Source organism: Gambusia affinis, linkage group LG01 (genome assembly GCF_019740435.1).
Source record: "Gambusia affinis linkage group LG01, SWU_Gaff_1.0, whole genome shotgun sequence".
NCBI lineage: Eukaryota > Metazoa > Chordata > Actinopteri > Cyprinodontiformes > Poeciliidae > Gambusia > Gambusia affinis.
Window position 1 is genome coordinate 32,753,138 of NC_057868.1, and position 24,149 is coordinate 32,777,286.

At 38.5% G+C, this 24,149-nt stretch overlaps 1 protein-coding gene across 2 annotated transcripts in view; it reads left to right on the plus strand.

Annotated features, from left to right (window-relative positions):
* The first annotated feature begins 6,806 nt into the window (after positions 1 to 6,806).
* dlgap4a (discs, large (Drosophila) homolog-associated protein 4a) overlaps positions 6,807 to 24,149 on the plus strand; it is a 31,048-nt gene continuing 13,705 nt past the window's right edge. Inside the window, exons 1-6 of one of the 2 annotated variants that reach the window (XM_044130635.1) lie at positions 6,807 to 6,890; positions 14,957 to 16,199; positions 16,478 to 16,713; positions 17,063 to 17,140; positions 18,296 to 18,443; positions 21,367 to 21,586. In XM_044130635.1, the coding sequence (XP_043986570.1) occupies positions 15,021 to 16,199; positions 16,478 to 16,713; positions 17,063 to 17,140; positions 18,296 to 18,443; positions 21,367 to 21,586 (1,861 nt within the window). In that variant the 5' untranslated portion in view covers positions 6,807 to 6,890; positions 14,957 to 15,020. The remainder of the gene's footprint in view (positions 6,891 to 14,956; positions 16,200 to 16,477; positions 16,714 to 17,062; positions 17,141 to 18,295; positions 18,444 to 21,366; positions 21,587 to 24,149) is intronic. The other variant, XM_044130637.1, reaches the window with a different exon arrangement.

Here is a 24,149-nt window from a genome sequence, read left to right on the forward strand (position 1 = left end):
TATTGCCCCTCATGTCCCCCTGGTGGCATGCATGCATGGACCGGACCGGCTGGAGCGCGGTGACTGATGAGCTTTGTCAACAGGGAGATCACACGGGACGCTAAGGAAGTACTCCCAAGTTGAAGCTACAGCGTGTCATTATTGAGACACGGTGGAGGTTTCGGTCCACCTCCAGTTCATCAGCTCCACACTGACTGCCTGCTAAGGGATGGCTATATAATATTTCTGAATTTTTGAAAAAGTGCTGGCTGGATTTTATGCAATTCAAGGCTCACATTGTCAAATTTCACAGGAGGAACTCCAGGCTGCGTTTTCTGCCAGATTCCTCCTCCAACTGTATTATAGGTGAGCTATAGGCACACTCACAAGACATGGTTATTTTTTGCACAAGTTGCCATTTATGGAAAGTGCATATATGCATGAAGTTCTGTGGTTCAAAACTATCCCCATCTGCTATTACTGGAGCGATAATTTCACCATCTAGACTCCAGTTTTGATGTGAGTAAAGACTTCCTAAAGTGTTTTCAGCCTAAAGGAGAAGGAAGTAAGATATTAAATGTTACCAAATATCAATAAGAAAGACCTCATGGAGCTCAACACTTCCTCATAAGTGGAAAACAATTATGAAGTATTTTCAATTGAAGCATGCTATAATAAAAGCTCATCTTTAGATAAGGTTCTGTTTTTTCTGAAGAGGTTGGGACCATTCCTGTGCTTGGAGATGACAATCTGAACAGATTGCTCCTTAGATGACTGAAGAATGGGCCACAATGTGTTAGACTGCATAAGGAACTACTATTATAGTCATGATAACCAGTCATTAATATTACACATCTCATTTTGAGTCACTAAACATAGACAACTGAGAAAATTTTCAAATAAAATATTTCATTTTTGAATATTAACCTAAAATGTTCTCACAGGATATTAAATTCTTTCATACAAATTTTTTTTAAAAGTTATAAACAATTAAATGGGTTCATTAAACCACCGGTTATTGATGCACCAATCTGGAAATAGTAAAAGCAAAATTTATGGCTACTTCCGATTTTGTAGTTGGCAAGACACATTGAATTTTTTAAGAAACATTCAGCTGGATGGTATAAGAAACAGATAATAATCTGGCCAGTTTTCATCTTTGCCGATCCTGTCTGGTGATCAGTTGGTCATAAACTAAGCTGTCACATTTTTGGACATATTTAAGAACAGAAATACCGACTTCATTATAGAAATCATTACTTTGGAAAGAGGACAGATAGCTGAGCATTTTCAGCATCACAGATCCTAACAGTCTCGATAAGTCTTTATAGTTCTGCTATTATTGGCATTTTCCTCATTTCAAATATCATTCCTGCTGTTGTTTGCACATCCCTGTGGTTTGCACAGTTTCTTCACTTCTTGTAAATAGGCTGCTGGGTTTTTTTCACTCACATTTATATATTGTACATTTTTAATAAAGCTGTATATTTCTTTCAAACAAAGTATGCTATTTTAAAATCAACTGATTTCATGGCAGTATTATTTTTACGCTATAAAACTGTTCTTACTGCACAACCTCTAATTCTTATCTTGGCAAATTCAAAAGGTGAATTTTGAATGAAACTAATCATACTTCTTAAAGAGAAATCTGATGGGTGACTTTCTATTGTTCTAATGTTATAAATGTATCTTGTGGACTTTTTATTGAGAGATCCTAAAATATCAGCTAAATCTTAAGTATTTTGACATTTACTACTTAATTTGTCAGCAAAAGTCACGTTTAAAGTGAGATTATGGCAGGAGGAGAATAATGTATATCACATTTCTTCCACATGCAGCTGACTATGTCAGTGAAAATACTTTAGGCACAGAAGACATTTAAAATATGCCAGATTTATTTTTTTCTGGATTTTTTTTTAATATATGGATTTCAACTAAAAGCAGCCAAGTGAAGGAAAAAGTGATTTACACACAATGTAGCGTTCCCACTTTAAGAGTAATCCAAGTAGGAGAGAAACGTTCAAGCGATGCTCTCCAAGCTCAGAGCACCCCTGGACAAAGACAAGATGATAGGGACAACACAAGACGTGAGTCTGAAGCTGTTTGTGTGCTTGCTTCGCCCTCAGCCATGAAGCTGAATCTGGTCTCATTAGCTGCTCAGACATAAATAAAATGACCAACAGTGTTGCCGTTGCCACAAGCTCTGCTACAGCCTTGACATTAGTCATTGTTTGCCTCAACCAACGTTTTGTGTGCTGAAACTTTTTTCCTTTGACAACTTCTTCCCTCAAGCCTCCTTCTTGTGCAGAGCACTGTTCACGCCCGTGAGCACAGATGAGTGTGTCACCTTTGTCACCGTGTGTCTTTCTTTTTACCCCAGGCCTGTTTAGACTCGGCTCTGACGGCGGAACCAGCTTCCTCTGTGACCAAGACTTCCTCGACTGAATCATTATATCACTCAGCGAACTTGCCTAATCACCAAAGCAGCTCAAGAAATGCATCAAATCTTATCTTCTGAAGTGAGATATTTCCCAGGATTCCTTTAAATTTTGAAACCCAGTGACACATTACGTGTCTTATACAAAATTTATAAGGGAGGGCAACAAGCAGAAAAGCATAATCTTTGCCTTTTTGCCATTCTTCTTTGCATATTGGATTTTCATAATTTCCTGTATTTAGATTAGTCCAAGTTCTCTCTGACCAGCTTCTCAAGGATCGTCATGGTAACCGTTATTGTTGTCAGATGTCCAAAACTTGGGATGTTGTTTTAAAACATTATTTTAAATATCATCACACTCTACTAGTCTGCTGTGGATCTATGCATGCCACACATGCAACACGGATAATCCCAACCTGGAGTAATTCTTATATCATGTCTGTAAATTACACACTTATGGTTCTAAACGGTATCCTGGGGATTGTTACTCCATTTCTCTCACTCCTGGCTGTCTGCAGCTTTGATTTTCATTTTAATTACACCACCACACTGTGGTGCTTTTTATAGATAAGAATATCAGTGCATTTTAAAATGACCTTGTTGTAATCTTCACAACAGCCTCAGCTGCAGCTTGAGACTGGCTGTTAATGAGCAGATACGCTCCTCCTCCTCTCGGCCTTCGCTCTGCTTTCCACCGCTCCGACTGCTTGCACTTGAACTGCTTGCTCTGGTCGTGTGCAGGCACTACTCTCTGAATCCCAAATCCTGTCTCTAATCCACACAACAGAGAGGAAAACAGCATATTAATTTCATCTTGTTTCCAGTCCTGGAGCCAATTTGAGCAGCTTGGGACAGCTGCTGCTCAGATGGCCCAAGCTTACATCCCGTGGGATTTACGTGGGACTATTTCTGAGACATCCCGTTTAATTTGACGCCCCAGAGCTGTACTAAGTTGTAACTGGAGCTGTTGTGATTTATGGTAATGCAACTGTAAATCCCCTGTGCTGCAATGTGTTGCAGTAGGTCGAATTTTAAAAAAATATGGAACTGCCGTTCAAACATGTTGGTTCACCCATGAATTTTGCATCCATGTGAGATGATTATCGTCGTTAGGATCCCCATTGGCTAAGATAATACATAAAGTTTGTTGATTTGAATCAATCAAGATCATTTGAGGTCACTGTCCTGTCATACATTCAGTACTTAAGCAGATAAACAACACAGAGCTTTAGCTCAAATAGTGGATTAAATCAAGGCTGCAGGGAATTAACCTTAGCAGTTTAAAAATAGGTTGGTTATCCAGCAGACTATTAAAGTAATCGTGCTGCGATGGGTGCCAAGCAGCAGATTTAAAACTTAAACAAAGCTCCAACAAAGCCATTTTACTGCGGCCTCCTCTGCCTTTTCATTATGCAGAGTAGACTTAAGCCTGGCCTCTCAGAGCCTAACCTTCTGGGACTATTACAGCTCTGGCAGGGCTTTTAACAAGCACCATTGGAGGATTCACCCTGCCAGCTACTAACCAATAGGATGCAATAATTCCCCACAGCAAAACTCCTGTTCTGAATTCATGGCTGGTTGATTTTAGTTTTGCACACACTGGGCTGTGAATATTTAAAATTTGTGACACAACAACACATAACTGCAGAGGTTAACAAGTGCAAGTCTTTGGGTTCTTGGTCTTTTTTTTTTTTTTTTTTTTTTGCCTTAAACCAATACAGCGTCAAAGTCAATTTGACAAGGAGAAAAATTTCCAGTTTTCAATAAACTCTCCCTACAGCTTATAATACAGAGCTGGTGTAGAAAGGCAGGGATGCACACATTTAAATTCAGAAATTTATGTATTTTTTAATCAGTTTTACTTTTGCTGGCATGAATATCCAAAGTATTCATATGCCTTCAAATGTTTCCAAATTTTGTAATATTATAGCGCACTTTTGTGAAGTGGTTTTCATTCCTTTTATCTTTTCTTCACAAATAGTGTCAGTGTGGTGTGCATGTGTATTCACTACACCTTAGTCAATTAAAGCAATTTGTCAACCAATTGCTTTAATTGATGATGTTGGGTGGTCTTTTAAGTATCTCTCTCAGTTTCTCATATGAAGAGAATAAGATTTTGACTAATTTTTCTTTGCAAAGCAGGTCATGTGTAGTTAGATTCAATGGAAAGACTTGTTCCGTTTCCATTCAATTTCCATGCGAATTTTGAACGATCTATTAAAATCTCACAAAGAAATACAAAAATAGAAAATGCAAATTAGGGTATTTCCATGTACTTATTTGAAGCGAATCGACAAGGCTACGCAGAGCGTAATGTCGTCGGATGTTGACATTACGCATGTGATGACAGGAAGTAGAGGCTGCAAACTCTCGTATAGACCACATATCTCAGAAAAATGGAGCGAGGTTCTCAGAAATGTATTGTTGTCGGGCTGTAATTATTCTGTCATGTCAACTGGTTTTGCCGACGTTATATGAAAAATGCAATTCTAATTATCCTTATGGCGGAAACAGGTGATCAGTCATGTGAGGGAAGTGTTTGCTACATCTGAACTTATTCAGAAACTGTGTTTTGATCCTTGGTAGATAGGATCCTTTGATCCTATCTGGCAGAAAACACCTCATAAAAGCATAAAACTTTTTTTTTTTCACAAAATTGAGTAAGTTATTTCCAAACTTGCCATTTCCATCAACCTTTTCTAATGCAACATTTCAAACTGTTTATGGAAACAGAGCTATTATAACAGATTCTAAGTTGGACTGGAGGTCTAGACTTTAACTGGACCAGGTTAAGACATTTACACGCTTTAATCTAAGTGGGAGTTCAGGCTAAACGTTAAATGAGGCTGTCATGGTGAACAGTTTTAACTCCTTTTCAGTCTCAACACATTTTTCTCCAGAATATCATTCCATTTACCATTATTTAATCTTTGCTTCCACCTGATCAATTTCCCTTTTCCTGCTCAAGGAAAAGCTTCAGCTCAGTGTTGCCACTGTCATTGTGTTTAAGGTGATTTGCGACATTTTGTATGTTGGTCAAAATGTCTGATTCTCTTCTGATTAAAGGACATTCCTAAACATAGACGCTGTATGGCATCTGGTAAATTTTAACTCCTAATGTCTTTTCTTTCAACAGCTGATTTCTTCTTGCCTCTCCTCTTTAGAGAACAGATTTATGTAATATATGATTAATAGCTGTCCAGTCAGCAAATTCTCCCACCTAAGCTACAAGTCTCTGTAACTCCTCCAATATTATCATGGGCTTGTTGGCTGCTTCTTTGATTAATGTCTTGCTTTACAGTCTGTTGGTTTAGATGGATGGCTCTATTTCACTTGGTTAGCAGTTGTGCCGTCGTCTTTTCTTATTCAAATGATGGATTGAGCAAGGCTCCGTGAGGCATATTGTAGGAGCCATGTATACATTTTTGGAGCTTAATACAAAATGTTATTTTGCTTTAATGTGAGTTTAATTTTTTTACTCTGCTATTTGAAAAAGATAAGCATCTGTAATTGTATTGTGGTTGAGCTTATGACTTTTGATTGGATATTGACTAATTGGTTTATGAAAAAAGAAAGTACTTGCTTATTGTAGAAATCTGGCACCTTGAGAGTAACACAGTCTTTAAACCGTCACTTTCTATTTGTTTTGAATCTGTTTGTTATTTTTATTTTCTTTAAAGTTCAGTAAAGACTTAAAGATGACCGTCGGATTCAAGACCTTTGTTTTTAGAAGAAACGTGTCGCGTACGAAAGAGCTTTAAGGGGCTAGGCTATTGAGAGCTTGCCGCACTTACACAGATAGAGCTTATTGTTTTATAGTTTAACTCTGCTTTGAAATTCTCTAGAACTCTGGTCTGTTTGATTGTTCACAAATTGAGACAAAACTTTAAGGTCTGTGCAGAACATCTGGAATTGAATTTCACAGATGGGCTAATAATCCTGAAGTCAGCTGGTTTCGAGACATGCACTGAGTTCTCCAGCTCTCTCATCAGACGTGACTGTAAGATAGTGAGGTCAAGGATCCTCAAGGTGAACGAAACAAACTGCATCAGCAGTTGACAAATCAGATTTTATTTGTTTTGTTTTTTTAAGTCTCTGACAACCCTCTGCTCTCCCCCAAGCTTCCAAAAACACAGTTTTAAAAGCCAATTGGCAACACACCTGCACATAAGTGGACCAAGCCACAATTAAACAGGTCAAAAAATAAATAAATCTAAACAGAAACAAGAATAACATTGTTAATCTAATTTACAAACTCATCAACATAATGAAATAGTCTGCAAAATAAACCCTATAATACAAGATAACTCCAAAGTTACTTTAAAGAAAAACAAATAAAGCAATACTTCAAAGAACCCTCTAATTGGTAGAACCCAGCAAGGCAATCAGTGACATCATTCAGACATTTAAGCAGGAAGTACTGGGCTGGCCGCTCCCATACTCCTGACCTGCTGCAGATCTACAAGGAACAATGGTAAGTAAAAAGGATCACAAATACCATGAATATACTTTGAAAACAAGTTCAACCAATAATCCAGAAGTAGTAGCTTTAAACTAAACATATAAATAGATGGAAACTGAAACATAATGCTAATACAAACAAACCCGGGATAGTCAATGAAGTAAGATTGCAAACTAATGTTTAAATTTAAGCATTATGACCAGTTACAGAAAGTAAATGTATCCAAAATAAGAATAAGGGACAAGTGGTGAACAAAAACTGAACCACTTTGTCACAGTGATAAAGGGCTGGATCCCTGAAGTCATATTCTGCCTCCCATCCTGGCCCCCTCTGGGCCCCCCCAACGCTCCGCCCCTGCAGGAATTGACTTCAGCTGCAAGTTATGTCTCTTAATTAGATTTCTATTGTAATGTAAGATAAAAACTGTACTTTGGGATCCCTTTAATCAGCAAATTGTTCCAATAATCTTCCAGTTCATCCAGCAGGGGAGACTCAAACATGGGTGACAGGGAAGCAGCGACGCTCACGCCGGGTGCTGTACAAACCTTTCACTTTCTGAAGCGCATGTTTGCTTTCTCTGACATGTACATCCCTGGAAGAGCTAAGCAGGTGCTTCGCACAGCTTCTGTAAACACAGAAGGAGAAGCACGGAAGCTGTCAGCTGCTCTTGCTTGTGAAGCAACATGAAACAGCCCATCTGGCTCGCTGTCTTTCCCAGGATTTCATCACAGTACCTGTGACTTACCCAAAACATGACAAGCCCCATAGTAAAATCTGATCTGCAGGTCTTATCTGGGTCAACTGGCTTGTGCTAAACAGTGTCATCAGCTTAAAATGCTGGTTAATGTATCAGTTTCCAGGGACTAAAATAGAGATAAAATCAACTTTCACTGCTTCATGTGTTCTGCCTTGAAGTGACTGAACATTTGGTTGTTAATTCCTCTCTATGGGGAGGTTCTCTGTGTTTCAGCCTCTGATGTTATAAACAATGCTTAAAACAAATATTTTCTCCAGTTATAGCTGCACTGTCAGAATGATTCAGCTTCATCCGTGTGTCTCTGGTATTTAACTGGACATGCAGTCGTACTGGCCATCTCTGCAGTTTGAAATCAAGGCACTAAAAAGAGAACCTCCTTAGATTATCTGTGGTACAGAAACAGGAAACATGAGAAATTTGTATTCACTGATCCATAGATGGTGCATTAATACAATAATTCAACAGAATAAAAATGAATTTAGAGATTCTTGCTCTCTCTGTATTGTTCAAAAAATTATAATCTTTATACAATTCAACCAATAGTCATTGTTAATGTCTCCACAGCGTGTTTCCTTAATTCTTGCTTTAGTTTTTCTCCTCTCACCCTATATTTGTCACATTGAATTATTGTGTTCTTCTGTCTCCATGTCCATAACACTCTGCGTGAAATCTACTGATAGACAAATTCATACAGTTGTCAAAATTCTTTTGAATTAATTTTACTTTAATTTTCCTTGTGCTCCTTATAAATAAGATTCTGTTTGCTTGCTTGAGGCAGAAGAGAATAACACTTATTTTATCCACAGGAAGCACAGATGACATAACTTCCCAAGTGCAACAAGCTATTAGTATATTCTCACCAGACAGTGGAGATAGCGGATGGCCCATCTTAAGTGTTATTACTGAAAGCATGCACTTTGTACTTGTGGAAGCCTGGAAGAAGACAGACACATTTTCACCGGATGTCACAGCATTTTATTTTACTCTCATTTGGGAAATCTGGCAAACAAACAGGAACTTAAAAAAATGAGCCACAGAAATCACTTAAAGCACTATAGCTCATTCTTGCAGTGAGTAATCGTAGTGGACTGTTGTGTAAAAAGTGCAGGACATGAGGGTAAAGGAGAGTGGATGGCTTGGAGAAACAATAAGAGGAAAGAAGTGATTACTGCTGGAGACTGTGGGAGCCAATAGCCAGCAGCTGTATATTCACCCTTAGAACAAGGAGCGAGAACAGATCGATAATTCTCTCGCCTCTCCCTCTGCTCATCACTGCAGGCTGCAGGGGAAGTGCACAGTTACAAGAAACATTTATTACAGGCCTGTTTGGTGGCTCTGTGGGACGCAGACCAGCAGCTCTTGTGCTTCTGTGTGTTAGCAGGCCTGGCGGCAGAATTAACCAGAGCCATACTTCAGCGTCAGGCTTCGTAACGTGACCTCTCAGCGGGCCAACGATGGAGGTTTGATAAAGCAGCTGCTGTTACCCTGGCCCTGGGTAGATTACGATTGTGCCAAAGTTCATTTAGTGTGAGTTTAGACTGTGTGTTTCTGTTTATTAACTGTAAATAGGTTTTTTTTTCCTTCCTTTGTGGCTTGGACAAAGAAAATAAATGTAATCAGAATTGATTTAACTTTTAAATTTGTCTATAAAGCCTTCATGTTGCAAAGTTTAATCACAGCTTCTGTGTGCTCGTGTGTTTCACTCTTCTAATTTTGAAAAATACCTGATTTCCCAAAGTTGCTCAACTTTTATTGACTTGGGCATTAAATTAATGCAGTGCACTGTAACGTCAAACACAATTTCATGGTTTTTGATCGCAAAGATCGTTATTATTATTACTGATGTGATCAATTTTTGCAGCTCGTTTATGCATATTTTATTTTCAGGCAGAAGAGTCTGGTGCTTCTAGCGCGGACGTATCACACTTACTCACCATGTGACGATGCAGTTTAGTGGGAACTAGAGTGCATTAAAAATAAAATCTACAAAGTCTCAAACGTCTTCCAACAGTGAGCATTAGGTGTGGTCCCAGGTCTGGAACACAATCAAGGCGGTGTGCAGTGCTGTATCAAGGCATGATTGAATGGAAGTCATTTTCTGCTCAGATTGCTGGAGCACACAATAAACTGAGCTGTAAAGATGTCTCAGACAAGACGTAGTAGCTTTTCCCATGTGTTCCCTTTATGCAGTGAAGGTAACAGGTGAATTTGTTGCAGTGCGGTCAGTTTTCTACTTGAGAATTTTATGATGTTAATGTATTTAAGAGTGAAAAAATATCTGTTAATTTATCTCCTTTTTTTGTTTTTGCTGATGTAGCCACACTGAGTTAACTGCTGCCTTTATTGCTTTTTGTTAGTCTCTTACCTTTATGGGTGTTTTTGTCCCGTGGTATTTAAAGCAACTCCGGTCAATATTTCTTCATACTAATCTGAATGATTATGGTTAATGTGAATGAGCCACTGGTAGTAATGAAGCCGCAGAGAATCATTACCACTCTCTGCAGCTCCCTTCAGATCAAACTCACTGCTCATAATTTTGTGTTGTTGTTTTCCTCTGCAGCACACAGCTGTTTACAGTAATAAAAAAAAAAGTACTCTGAGCCTGCTTTGCATTACATACTTGGCATCAAACACACAGTTAGCGACCAGCTGGTCTCCATGGTGGAGCGTTTAGTGGCTAGATATTCCCCTCAGGAATTATTTGACATTAAATAGACATAAAAAGAGGGAGATTATTGCCCTTAAATGCGTTAGCTGGCCAGAAGCTCTTCTATATGCACAAAAAGCCTTTGGCAAAAAGGAAACAAAAGATAGCAATTTAATTGCCAGTCATTTGTCAGTGTCATTTTTACAGGATTATTTTTGTTTTCCCAAAAGGTCAGGAAATAGAAGAACGCAGAAATACTTTCAGTACATCCTGCAAACCAGAAAACGCAGTTCATTAGCATAAGGGGTTCATTTAGTGAATCTAAACTTTGCATCCAGAGTAACCAGGTTTTATGCCTGAGCAGGAACCAGATTTTAGTGCAGTTGTTATAGCCTCTCTGTGCCTCAGCTGACAGATTTCCACTGATGTCCTGCTTGTCTTTATGAGTTTTAAATAGTCATCAAAAAGCAACTGAATTTTGCATTTTGGACCTTGTTAAAACGTTGCCTAAATGCAGTAAGGGAGCAGGCAGTGGATGTCATATACTTTACTGTAGAAGTCTTTTTTTATCCTTCTGATAAGTGTGTGGATGATTTTCTTCTCCACTTTTGCGTATTCCTTTACCTTTATTGACAATGGCTGAACAATACAAAAGGCAAAATAAATGACACAAAAATGTACAAATGACATTTAAACATGGGAGATAGTACTACATTATTTAAACTTTTCTACACATATCGATACATTCTGGTTCTTTTGCAAACATCATACATCAAATTGGATATAATATTTGTCACAGAAAAACCCCAGGCTCTGTTTTGATTGTGAATTCCCAGTGTGTCTCTATCACTTTGGAATTATTACATAATTTAATACCTGAAAGAACTGTAAAATCGCAGCCATTTTAGCCACAAATGTAATTAATATGTCGCTCTTAAAGAGCACATGTGGGGATACATACATGATTCTGCTGGTCAAAGCGACTCCTGTGATTCTATGATTCCACAAACCTCCATGGATACATGCTGTATTTGCTAACATTACCTGCATCCACCCTGTAATTATGCATTAGCGCGCTGGCCTCCACCACACACGTAGCCATAGATGCACTGAACCTTTGATGGAATGACATGAACTGTGAACGTTATTCCTTTTTCATCACTTGTCAGAGTTTCATTTGTGCGGGAGATGGGTGGGTGAGCAGCTTAACACATCCACGTGTGTGTCAGTGTGTGTTGGTGTGTCATTGTGTAGGTGTGTGTCAGTTTGTCAGCAGTGGCGCCTACAGGATGCGAACATGTTAGGCTGCAGTCAGCCTGGGTGGATGAATTGCGGCAGGCTGTGCCGTCGTAAAGCGCTGGTGTATTTGTCAGCACTCTGCTGTGAGCGACCAGGAGCACTGACTCAGATAAGTGCCTGCTCTCACACTTTAGATTGTATGGGAGGTCAGAGAGCTGCAAGAAGTGGCAAAGCAACACGCTGGAATGAAAATGTGCGCAGTTAACATTCCACGTTCAGCTCCCAGGCCAGATTTCATGCTTGCTGTGGGAGAGGGCTCTCTCCATTGACTGATCGGTGAGTCATTCCTCTCAGATACAGACAGCATCTGTTAGGCTGAATTTAATCCAGCATGAATTTCTGCTGCGTGAAATGTAAGTTTTCATAACCTTGGTGTAATTTACCGTCTGCTCAAAGTCAGCTTTGACAATGTGCCAACCGGTTGTAGAGACTCACCAGTTTTTCATTCAGTGCTAGTTCTGGTCATTTTGGTAAAGTGTTGCCAACTCCTCCACCTGGAGCATCATTATGCTTAACACGGTAACAGAAATAAAATAATTTGGCAACCTATTGGTAATTACTGGTAATCCTTGATAAATATATGCGAAACATTACTCGTATGATCTAATTTTGAAAAGTCAGCTTCAGTTCTCTCTCTATCTGTGAGCTTTACCCTCCCACTCACTGTCAATGGTGCCAAGACCAACGCGGGTCTTCGTTTATCACGTTTCCAGTTGGTTTAAATGTTTCAATCAGGACTCTCATTGTAAATATGGAGACATTTGGGCAAGTAGCTAATTATGTAGCAATTTTATAACTTTTTAAAATCAATATACATCTTATTTTGAAAGGAATGCTCTCTTGTTTTTCTTACTTTGAAGAATACATTAATAAAATATCTACCTTTGTGTCATATTTATGTCTGAGGGAAAAGTGGAGTCGTGTAAAGATCCTAGATACTCTTGTCAAGTTAAAACCATAAAAAATATCACTAATTGGATCAGAAAGAGTGTGAAAAGTTTGGCTTTCTGTAATATGGGAATTGAAGGCATGTTGGTTGGAAGGCCTCTCCAAAATCCCCCCATCATTTCCTGAAGGTTCCTATATATTTTGTGCTTCTTGTTACTGAAAATAGCTATAAATCTTCCTCCTTCAGTAGCAACTTATACTCAGAGTAATGTTGCTGTCCGTATGACCTGACAATGCTCATCTGTGTTGTGTTCAATAATTGAAAACAAATTGACTTTTTTCAGTGATCATATGGAGCGATTATGAAGCAGATAAGTCACGTGTAAAATCATACGATTCAAGTTCTGGCCTGTTTTTGTCAGTGTCTCTCTAATTTTAGATTTTTTTACCTCCTTTTTTAACCATAGATGCCACTAAAAATATGAGGCTAATGTGTGGCGACAGAAAATAATTCAGGATTTACATAAATTACTTAATTCAGTCAGAAAACAGTGCATACTTTTCCCAGTTGATGTAATAATTAAAGCAGAATATGTATTTTTTTTTTCCTGTATCCAAGTTCTCCTCTTGGTATTAAAGGAAAGAATCAAAATACCATAAATGCTGCAGTAAGTGGTTTTAGGAGGCTGGCAAAGACACAAAATAAGATTTGTGGAAATGAGGGTCCAATTCCCTGGAACAAATAGCAGCTCTTAAATATTAATCTCATTTACATGTATGAGTCATAAAAAAGTCCTGTGCATCGTCAGTGTTATACCTAGAGCTATACATCACCGTGATGTTTAATAAAGAGATTGCGGCTGTCTGGTTGGCTTATTCATACCATAAGCAGAGAAAGCTGTGCGCTTTGCTGAGAATAATAACTCTGGTTTTTCTCTTATGTGATTAATGGCAGAATAAAGCAGATTGTGACTGAAACCAAAGAAGTTTAATTTAAGTTTTAAGGATACATCACTCGGGTGACGAGAAAGAAATGAGGAATAGTTTAAACATTTATTACAACTATATTTAACATACATTTGTGATTTTTATGTAATGTGAGAGCTTTGTGAAGTCTAATTTTTCCAGAAGAACCTTTTTCTTTATTAAAACATGAAAGTGCAGTACAGGCAGAGGTCTTAGTAAAATTATTAGAGAAAGAGATGCTGATCTTTTACAGTAAAAAGAACCATAAATGTTTAATTAGATATCCAAATGAAGTTCTGAGGCTGTCAGGAGAAAATGAGCTTCGTGAGCAAATTCCACATTATCCAGCAACCTGCTTTTTAAATTTTCTTAACTAAAAAAGCAGTTAAGAAACTGTAGTTTTAGTTCTTTCTTGATATTTCAGATACATGTTTTAATCCCTAATATTTCTGATATTTTTTACAATTAAGGTGTTTTTGACAAATAGAATAGGTAGCTTCCATACTACACATATGTCTCTTTTTTATTTAAAGTTCATGAAAAGCTTAAAATTAAACAACTCTTGATTTTAGCATTAACTCTTGAAGTTTCATAAGTTCATCAGAACAGCCGATGACTTCCATAACATTATACAAGTTACATAAACCCACCATTGCTTTACCTGAGGAAGTCCATATTTACTACCATAAAAATACAGCTGAAAATCACATTTTTGTGGTAATTTGGAAGAAACCTTTGGTTGCAGTAAATAGTTGGTGGACTGAAAGCTTGCATTTTGAAACTGAAACTGTGTACGATTAGGCCAAACTTGTTACATTTGAAAATGTTTTAACATAAAATAAATTTAAAAAATAAGTGACATTATTTATGACATATTTTAAAAGGAATACTTAATTTGTTAATCAAAGTAAAATATTTTAAAATGCCAGAAAAAAAGTTCAATTTTATTAAACATGTTAAATTAAAATCCAGCTGAAACACAAGATGATTGAAAGGACATCTATTTGTTCTGTTTCTCTGCACCCATTTATTTCAGTGCTGTATTATTTATTAATATAGATTTCCCTAAATGTTAGTCTTTTTACCTGAAGTATAAATGTTTTATTTCTTAAACTATTTTTATGTAACTTCTACTATTGCGCCACCTGCTGGTTAGATTTATTAAAACAACTCACCGCACTATTTGTTGAGACTTTATTATGAGGAAACGGGCTTTGCAATGCTGTAAAAAGCCCCGTGCTGCAGAGATAATAAATTACTTCTTTAGTTTTTTACCCTATCTAATTTTCTGAAAATTAAAAACTTCTAATTGGATTCTCACTCATTTAAGCTTTAGGAGTAAAAGTCTTTTCTACAGTTCCAAGATTGTAAACAAGTGGCTCTTTAACTGTTGTTCATGCATAATTAATTAGAAAAAGAACACAAGCTTTGTTAATTTAGCTCAGTACAAGTGTAATACTAAACAATCATTTTCAGTTCGTTTAATAATTTCTTTTTGCTTTCCCTGTTTTCCTAATGCAGGTGAAGCCCATCATTGGACCCAGACTGATTGGAGACATGTTCTGAGCTCGACATCTCGGCCACCATGAAAGGGTTAGGAGCCAGCCGCAGTCGCCACCTGTCTGACTCATGTGAACCAGCGGGGTGTGCTCAGAAGCCTCTGTGCCCCCTGACGTCTGATCCTCACAGCTCCTTTCTGTTGAGTCCTACAATAAACCACTACGGCACTTTGGACCCACATTTCCATCACTACACTCCCACCAGCCCCACCTCTTTGACCCCTGACTGTCTGCTGCCTTTCAGCCAGGTTCCCAATAGCAGCACATTCCCTCGTCTGCATTTTACCCCCCACGCTGACCAGCTCGACTACTCCCAGAGCTGTATCCCTGGCGGGGGAGTTGGGCAGGGGGGCAGGGCCGCTGCTCTGTCCAACTCGTTGTCGATGGGTATGGGACTGGGTCTGGGTTTGACTGGTGCTCCCATGATCACCAGTGGATCTGCTACCATATCCTCTGCAGCAGCGGCTAAGATGAACCGATTACCCTCAAGTCTTTTGGATCAGCTTGAGAGGCACCTGCCTCTGCAGCGAGATGGCTTCAGCACTCTACAGTTTCACAGAGGACGAATGTCTAAGCAGCGCAGTGAGAGCCCCGGTCGGATCCGTCACATCATGCACTCTGTGCAGAAATTATTCGCCAAATCCCAGTCTTTAGAGAACTCGGGGCTGAAAGGCAGCCTAAATTCAACAGGAGGTGGCGAGGAAGGTGGCAGACCAAGCCGCAGGAGTAAGAGTAAAGACAGGGCTAAGACTGAGGGATCAAAACAGAGACCTAGACCTAATACACTAGGCCTTTGGGGCTCAGATGACGCTCTGGACACTGACACTACCAAAGCTGGCACTATCGCTGTAGGTTACCGCAACCCACTGAGTATGATGACTCTTGGCAGAGCGGTGTCAGATAGCCAGACTGCTCTCAGACATATTCCACAGGGCTATAACACAATTTCTGCACATTCTCTTAAAACCTCAAAAAGCAGCAGCGACCTCAAGTTCCTGGCATGCCCTGCGATGCAGGTCGGAGCCAAGGAAGAGGAGCCAAGAAACAGGGGGAGCAAGGATGACATGGCGGTGAAAAGGGGCACTTGGTCCACGCTCACTCTGAACCAGGCCAGGCAAGTGTTGCAGAAAGGCTCAACTACTGTCAACAGGACTCTGCTTAAGACAAAGTCATGTCACCAGGACCTGGCACAACAGTTTCTACAGGTAGGAGATACTGAGAAATTATACACCCTACTCCCTAACCCTTTCCATGTTTTGCCCAGTTACAACTACAAACCTCAATTCTCTAGTAAGTTCATTGCTCATAATGTTTTCTTAAATTTTTTAAAACAATTTGCAGATTTCAGCTACATATCCTTTATAGGTAACATTTATTCACTTGCATAAAATTGGAGATAAATGTTGCTAACAATATCAGGAAAAAAAAAGTGAAGTATACACTTAGCTAAAATGAGGAAAGCATGAAATTATTTGTTATACAGGTTCCTCTGGAGGACTGGACCGGAAATTTGGGTCATGGAAAAACCAAGGGATCGGAGATCCCATGCAGGAGGATGCGCAGCGGCAGCTATGTTAAAGCAATGGGAGACCCAGAAGACAGTGAGGAATCTGAGGGAAGCCCCAAACCTTCTCCAAAATCAGCAGCACGGCGCCAGAGCTACCTGAAGGCCACCCAGTCATCCTTGAGTGAACAGCAGCCGCCGCCACCACCTCGCAAGTGAGCAACTTTAAATAAGTCACACTGAAATTCTGGCTTTGGCTACCATGCGTATCGTTTTCCTTTAGTCTATGTTTTTTCTTTAAACACAATTCACCAGTAAATTATTTTGTTAACATTGTTTCCTCAAAGATAAACAGCAGGTGGCAGCATCCCTTCACTAACAACCATCCCATTGTACAACCGCTGTGTTTATTAAAACGAGTTACAGACGCTGTACATGAAGGTGGAGCTGCGATTTAATTAGAGCATATGGGAACAGACATATTGCATCGTTCTGTAATTGGTGGAAAAAGCAAAAAGAGGTGAATTTTTGCCATGTGCTCTACTCCTACACCCACATGGACAGGTCTCGCTGCTACGCTCTCATGCGGGAGGATTTTCTGTGGTCTCCTCTGCAGAGTGCATGCTCTATGCAGCATCTGAGGTCAGTGTGATCCACAGGCAGGCAGTGTGGCGTTACTTTCACCCTCACCTGCCCTCCCTCTACTACCCACCACCTGTTTTTGCCCTCACTTGCCTAATATTTTTTCCTTAGTGCCTCAGTAGAGGGTCAAAAGTGCCACAGTGCAATAAATAAGCACAAGCATGCATACATAAATATTGAAACGTAATCTGGTAAAACATGCAGCAATGTTTTTAAAGAGACATACAAATAACCTTTTTTGAGTTGCGTGTATATATATCTATATATATAGATATATATATATATATATATACACATGTTCCATGATACAATGGTCCAGTATAAACTGATTGCCTAAATGTTTCTTAAAGAAATAATTTTAAAAAGAAATATTACATAAGATGAACATGAATTGAAAAAGCTATTGCTTAAATGTATAAGCATATACATAAAAAAACAATCAAACCAAAACTATGTTTATTACTTTACTACTAATTTATTATTTACCTGTAAAAAAAAATAAAATAAAAAATGTTAAAATATATATTTATAATTTAAAACAATAATTTGAAAATATAATAAATAGAAAATCCACATTTAAATAATTCTTATAATTATCCTTTATCTATTTTGTTTGTTTTTGTGATGTCTATGTTTTTTTTAAACGTTTTTATTTATTTATTTTTTTGTTTTATTGTGGCATTTTTGGCCCTTGATGCCCCAGTACCATCTTTCCCCTTGCAGGTACCCTGAAGCTCATGTTTGCACTTGACTTTTAAACTTGCTTCCTCGAGACCTTGATGTAAAAACATGGAAATTAGCTTCATGCAAATCCCTTCAGCATGTGCTGTTGCTTAGTGCACACATTGCCACTAACAGCACCAACCAGCCTTGTATGTCAGAACAGAGGAAATTGATTTCCAAGCCAATGACAAAGACTATTTAACAAACCTTTTTTGACAGCTTATAAATTGCTGTTTCCTCTGTGCTGCTTTTTACATGCTAATACATATCACCATCCACACATTTCAGCAGTATTTAATATTTCAACACCACAGGGAATTTTTTTAAGAGTCTGATTTAAAGTATCCCGAGAAAATCATCAATTAAACACAACCTACATTTATTCCACTCTCAGACTCACGAGAGGCTAATAATCAAATTCCCGACCCACAGCTCCCTGCCGTCCCTCAAAGAGCTGCCTACTAATCGGAGCCTTGATAACTTGGACTGCCTGGTTAGCCCTGTGGAGGCTCCTCCTCGCTACAGGAACAGTGATTTCAGCCAATGCTCCGGCACACTGGGCAGAGGCTTGGGCACTCAGGTAGGTCTACAATCTGAATAAATGTGTGTCACTCTCTTTTATTTGGGATTATTATTTCTTTCCTTACTACCTACTTAACAGGTAAAAGGTCTGTGTGTAATTATTTTAACATTGCCAAATCTACATAAGTTCACATTTCTACCAGCTGTATAAATTAGGCCTGACATATAGAGTCTCTTACAAAATCATTCATACCTGTAGTGGACAGGGATGGGCTGGTATCAGTATCTGATACTATTATTGTTGTAATGGCAGACATCCAATATGTATCTGTGTTCTATATATTACATATATTTTTCTTTAGACACCCTGAAAGACTGACATCACTAAAAATTGCATTTCTGTTTCAGTTAAATCCTCCACTGCCCTCTGTCCCAAAACACATACTCAAACATCAACAAAATAAAAATAAATTACTTCTTAATATCAGACAGATACTAATTGATCAATATACCAATATTGATGTTAATGCCAATATATTGTGCATTCCTAGTGGTAGATAGCTAACAATGCACATCCCTCTGAGACACTATCCCATGAGACATGGTGTTGACACCAATCTGTGGAGTCAGTGGTGAGACATGGCATGTTGGTTGGAGATTATGGAAAAATCCACAGTGGTCAAACTTGTTGTAGAACTTGTTAGTGGCTGCAAACATGTGAAACTGGTTAAAGGTTCACTTTTCAGAAGGACAGCAACACCAAACATACAGCCATGGCTACAACACAGTGGTTGAGATTGTAGCATATTCATGCGTCACAACGGCCCAGTCCAAGTATAGGTTGAAATCAAATTGAGAATATGTGACAAGAGTTGAACATGAATGTTGGTAGACTGTCCATACATTTTAACTATAGCAATTTTGCAAAGAAAAACTGTTGCAAAAGAAGTGTATCAGCAATAGCAACATAAGGTGATTCTACAAAGTGTTGACTTAGGAGGGTGGGTGGAAATACAAGCCACACTTTTCAGATTAAAAATGTAAAACCTCAAGTCCTATATCTTTCACTTAAAATGTTTGCAACACTTTCTGTTGTTCCAGTGCATAAAATATAAATATTATACAAGATTGTAATGTGACAAAATGTATAAACATTCAAGATATATGAATGTTGTTTCAGTTAAACACTAGTATTCAAACACCCAATAGTTTCTGAATATGCCCAATAACAAAAGTGCTCAAAGAACATTTGCAGATTGTTAAAATATATTACCTGGATAACTGGACAACTTCATCCAGAGTTTGGCTTGAATGCTGAATATGATCAGTTGAAACAAAAATAGAACTGCAGAGAAGCAAAAATGTTGCTATATTTGGACATATTTTGCATAAACTGGGCAATGATTGAAAGAATCAGGTTATCCTGAGATGAAGGTAAAGTCAGTCATTCTGTTATTCTTTTATATACATCTGAATAAATGTGAAGTCAAATATTATGAGGAATTTATTATCCCCCCTCCAAATAAAAAATCCTACAAGTTATTTATTTATGTTACTGAAATTCTTTGCATAGAGAAAAGAATATTTTTAAAAGACTTGGCATAGCTCCAGATATCTCAACTTGTTCTCACAATGAAAGACAGGCTATTTTTAGGAGAACATGAAATGAAATCATGATTTTATTTTATCATTAACCTTACAAACAACAAAATGACTATTTCTCTATAAGAGAGAGTATTTAAAGTGAAGTTCCATCAAAAGGTGATAAGCAAATGTTTTTCCTCACACTGATAAATCTCATCATGTCATTCATTTTGCACACCTCCAGATTAGCTGGCTAGATTTAGGGAAGCCAATAAACACTAAAGCAGACTTCTACCATCTTAAGCAACTCTAATCTAAAAATATCACTGCGTTTCATACTAGTATGTTACTAACTTTTAAAGCATTGCCACTTTGAATTGGAGGTTATTGTTTTGGTTTTTTTCTAAAGATTATTTACGTCGGGAGTGGAAATAGGTGCCAATGCATCAACATTTATCTAACATACCGAGAACAAAACATGTAAAGCATTTCTGGTCCGAGTAGCTCAAGACAGCGTAAAAATCAACAATACAGTGCTTACCAAAACCATTATGATCATTTTTGCATCGTTACAATGCTTTACTTATTTTTATAAGACTGCTACTTTGCCTGGAAATCCTTAACTTGTTTCATTTTCAGTATATATTTGACATAGGAAGGTAATTGATGCAGCACCGCTTTCTACCTTCATTTCTTTTGGAAATAATAATCAAAATCTCTGCAAATAACCATCCAATCCAAATGTGAAGACAGCTTAAGGGATAAAATAAAAATTTATTCCATTCACATTAAATCGTAATTATGAAGTAGAAGTTATTTTAGGAAGGAGAAGCCTTCCTTGGTCTTGGCGCCCTTAAGGCTTCAGGCTCAGCTAACTGCTAAATAATTATACTCAGAGAATTATTTACTGCCACTAAGATATTAACTGATTATAACCTTTTAACAAAGCTTCTTTTTAAAAAGTCTGCACTATCCTGCTACGTTTTAAATCTGTGACAGTTTAAATGACATAATACAGACTACAGCAAGTTTACCCTAAATGCTAACGGTTAGAAATAGGAAATAATACCTTATTTTTATAATATTTTCCTTCTCCTTCGGTTTTATTTTAAACTCAATTTATTTTTTGTCCTCAGTGTGGGTGACTCAAGTCATACATTCAGAATCACTCATTTATTTCATCCACATACAACTATATCCAGCACAAATAGTGAACTTTAAAGATTCTGCTTCACCTATGTTTAACCTATGTGAAAACCTTTTTTCAGCGACTTATCTTTATGTTAGATCGGGATCCCCCAGTCCCACTCCCACCCCATGTGAGCATAAATCTGCCTGTGTATGGTTGTTAGTTTGCCCTCTGCCCTCAGTGCGTCAGCCTGCACACGTTCTTTCAGGTATTCGCTCAGGGCTGTGGACACTCGTTACCATACTGTGAGGGGGAATCAAAGGCAGTCGAGGCTCTGGATTTGCCTGCTCCCACGTGCTTCCGTTCTCGCAGTCACAGTTACCTGCGGGCAATCCAGGCGGGCTGTTCCCAGGATGAAGACACGACTTCAGTGGACTCAGAGACACCACCGCCCACTGCTGTAGGCTACAGCTACAGCTCCAACACAAGTGAGTACCACTTGGAGGAGGACCTTTAAGTGCAGTAGTCCTGAGTTTAAAAAAAAAACAGGCTTCTTGTGTGTGATCCCATTTGGGATATACACATACATGCACAATGTAAATTATATAATAAAGGATGAAAAAATACATTTGTGTTAAGCTGCATGATAGAATGAGGGATCAACTTCCTTAAATAATAAAGCTTACAGTAACAGAATGTAAAAAGCTGCAATGTATCGGAAGTCAATATTAGTTTTCTGCATTCTCCTAAAAGAAATTTGTGGCAACTCTCAGTTATGACATCTGTCTATTTATATATTTTTCTGTACAACACCATCTGAGTGGTACCTCACAGCTGACATATAAGATCATGACTGAATCATCATGGCCCGGCTAACTAATACAGCACCTTCTGAAAGTCTACTAGCCTTATGAAAGTCTACTTGTTGATGATGGTTGAAAATTATACCAACTGGGAGCAGCAGTGTTTGTGGATGTCAACTTCATGCTATGAATCGCATCAAGCTGTATGCCAAGAATGAGCATTACATCAACAAACTGGCTCACCTAACAACATTCACCTTGGACACTGAAACATCAATTCGAGTTGGTCAAATGTTATCTAAATTGGTGAGATGATTATAACAGAAAGGGTTGAATGACTAAGAATTAAACATACCAGATGTTCAAGATCCCACAGATGAATAGACACAGTGACACTGTGAGAAATTCACCATGTAAAGCAGATCCTAAAAAAATCACCTGAAAGGACCCCCCCACACACACACACACACACACACACACACACGCCTACACCCTGTCAGTCATCAGATACCCTGTTAGAATAATATCATGAACAAAAAAAGATCCACCTCTACCAAGACAAGGAAGCTGCTCATCATGCACAGAGGGTTTCATTCATCAACGTCTATCACCCTGACATGGAGGAAAGAAGCTAACTAGTGAGAGCAGAAATATGATCCTCTTGGTTTTTTGGGGGGTTTTTTAGAAATATGATCCTGATATGAAAGATGACCAGGATGTACCATCATGCATATTATCGTCATGATATTAAGATAATGTACAATAAATATTTATTAAAATATTTCTGATTTTATTTATATTCAAATAATAAATGCTGAAAAATATTTTTCCGTTTTTCAGATTGTAGATTACTTGGTTTTGCAGTAACCACGGATGTTTTTCACAATTCATTTTTTTGCAACGACTCCCATGTTTATTTATATATTTTGGATACAACACAACAGAAATGTCTCAAATCGAGAGTTGCTTTGTTGTCCGAGGTAACAATAGACCACAAAAGCCTGGATCCGAGGTTGTTTTTCTTGCGTCTAGACTGGATTCAGTTCCCGCGGCGTCGCTCTCGAAATGCAACGCACCTACCCTTAACAAGCTCACACAAACAACGTAACGCTGACGCGTAAGCCAATCACCTTCATCTTTGATAACCTCAAGCTTCGCCTCTATCCAATCGTTGTCGGACTTCAGCCACCAACAGCGTGGACTCCAATAGTCAGCGTTAAGGGCGTGCACCACAAATCTTTTCTTTACGCCGTCGTTGTGTATCCAACAGCGGGGCACCGTCTGCCGTCTGTTGCTGATGAATGAACAGAAAATAAGGATTTCAGAGCTACCAACAGCACAGTAAGATTTTATGTAATTTATCACTTCTAACCGTTACTGTTCGGACTGTTACTTGTTGTCGACTGTCTAGCAACAGCAAGCTAACCCGAGCTAACGTTGATGGTATTGGTAGCTAGCTGCTGTGGATGAAGAAAGCGGTTAGGATTAGAAAAACTGGGATCGTTTGTGTGCGGCAGGCGAGGCTGAGAGGTGGTAATGTGGCTGCTACTGGCAAGAGTAATGGCAGTGAGACTAAAAGCATTCTCTTTGTGGTTTCCACGCCCGTATCATATCACATAATGCCTCGGGCCATTACACCGTTAAATGCCCGGTGTGGGTAGCACGCTGCGGCGAGCATCTCTCGGCTAACAGTGAATGCTAACCGGCGGAGCTATCATGTGAACTGTCCGGGTATGAACGTGGCAGTCATCCAGGAAAATTAATAATCAATCCGTTTATTATAGCAGTCACACTGCACTACCACGGTTTAGTTTGAGGAAATGGATTATCTTTATTCAAAGCTGTTCAATTACGACTGAACTATCATCCAAAGTAACGGGGAAAAGAAATTCCGGAATAACAGGAAACAGCTTCAGGGTTATTTTACTGGATATTCGTTTCATTCCAGCTTTTTCCTTTTTGAGTTAAGAATAGATTTTAGGTTAAGTAAATCGCTTTTTCCGATGCGTTTGGTGTAATTATATGACGGTGATGTTTCCAATGACCCGAAAGAAGCCACGGCTACATTTTGCTGTATTCATCAGTTAATCTCTGTTCAAAGTCCAAACGGCATTGTACTTAATTTTATTTCCATTTAGCAAGTAACGTTCTGTTTTAGACTCCCTGGGGGTTTATAATCAAAAGTAGACATAAGTATTTATTAATTCTACATGATGTCTCATTTAGGGTGAGTAGATGCAGTGACTAA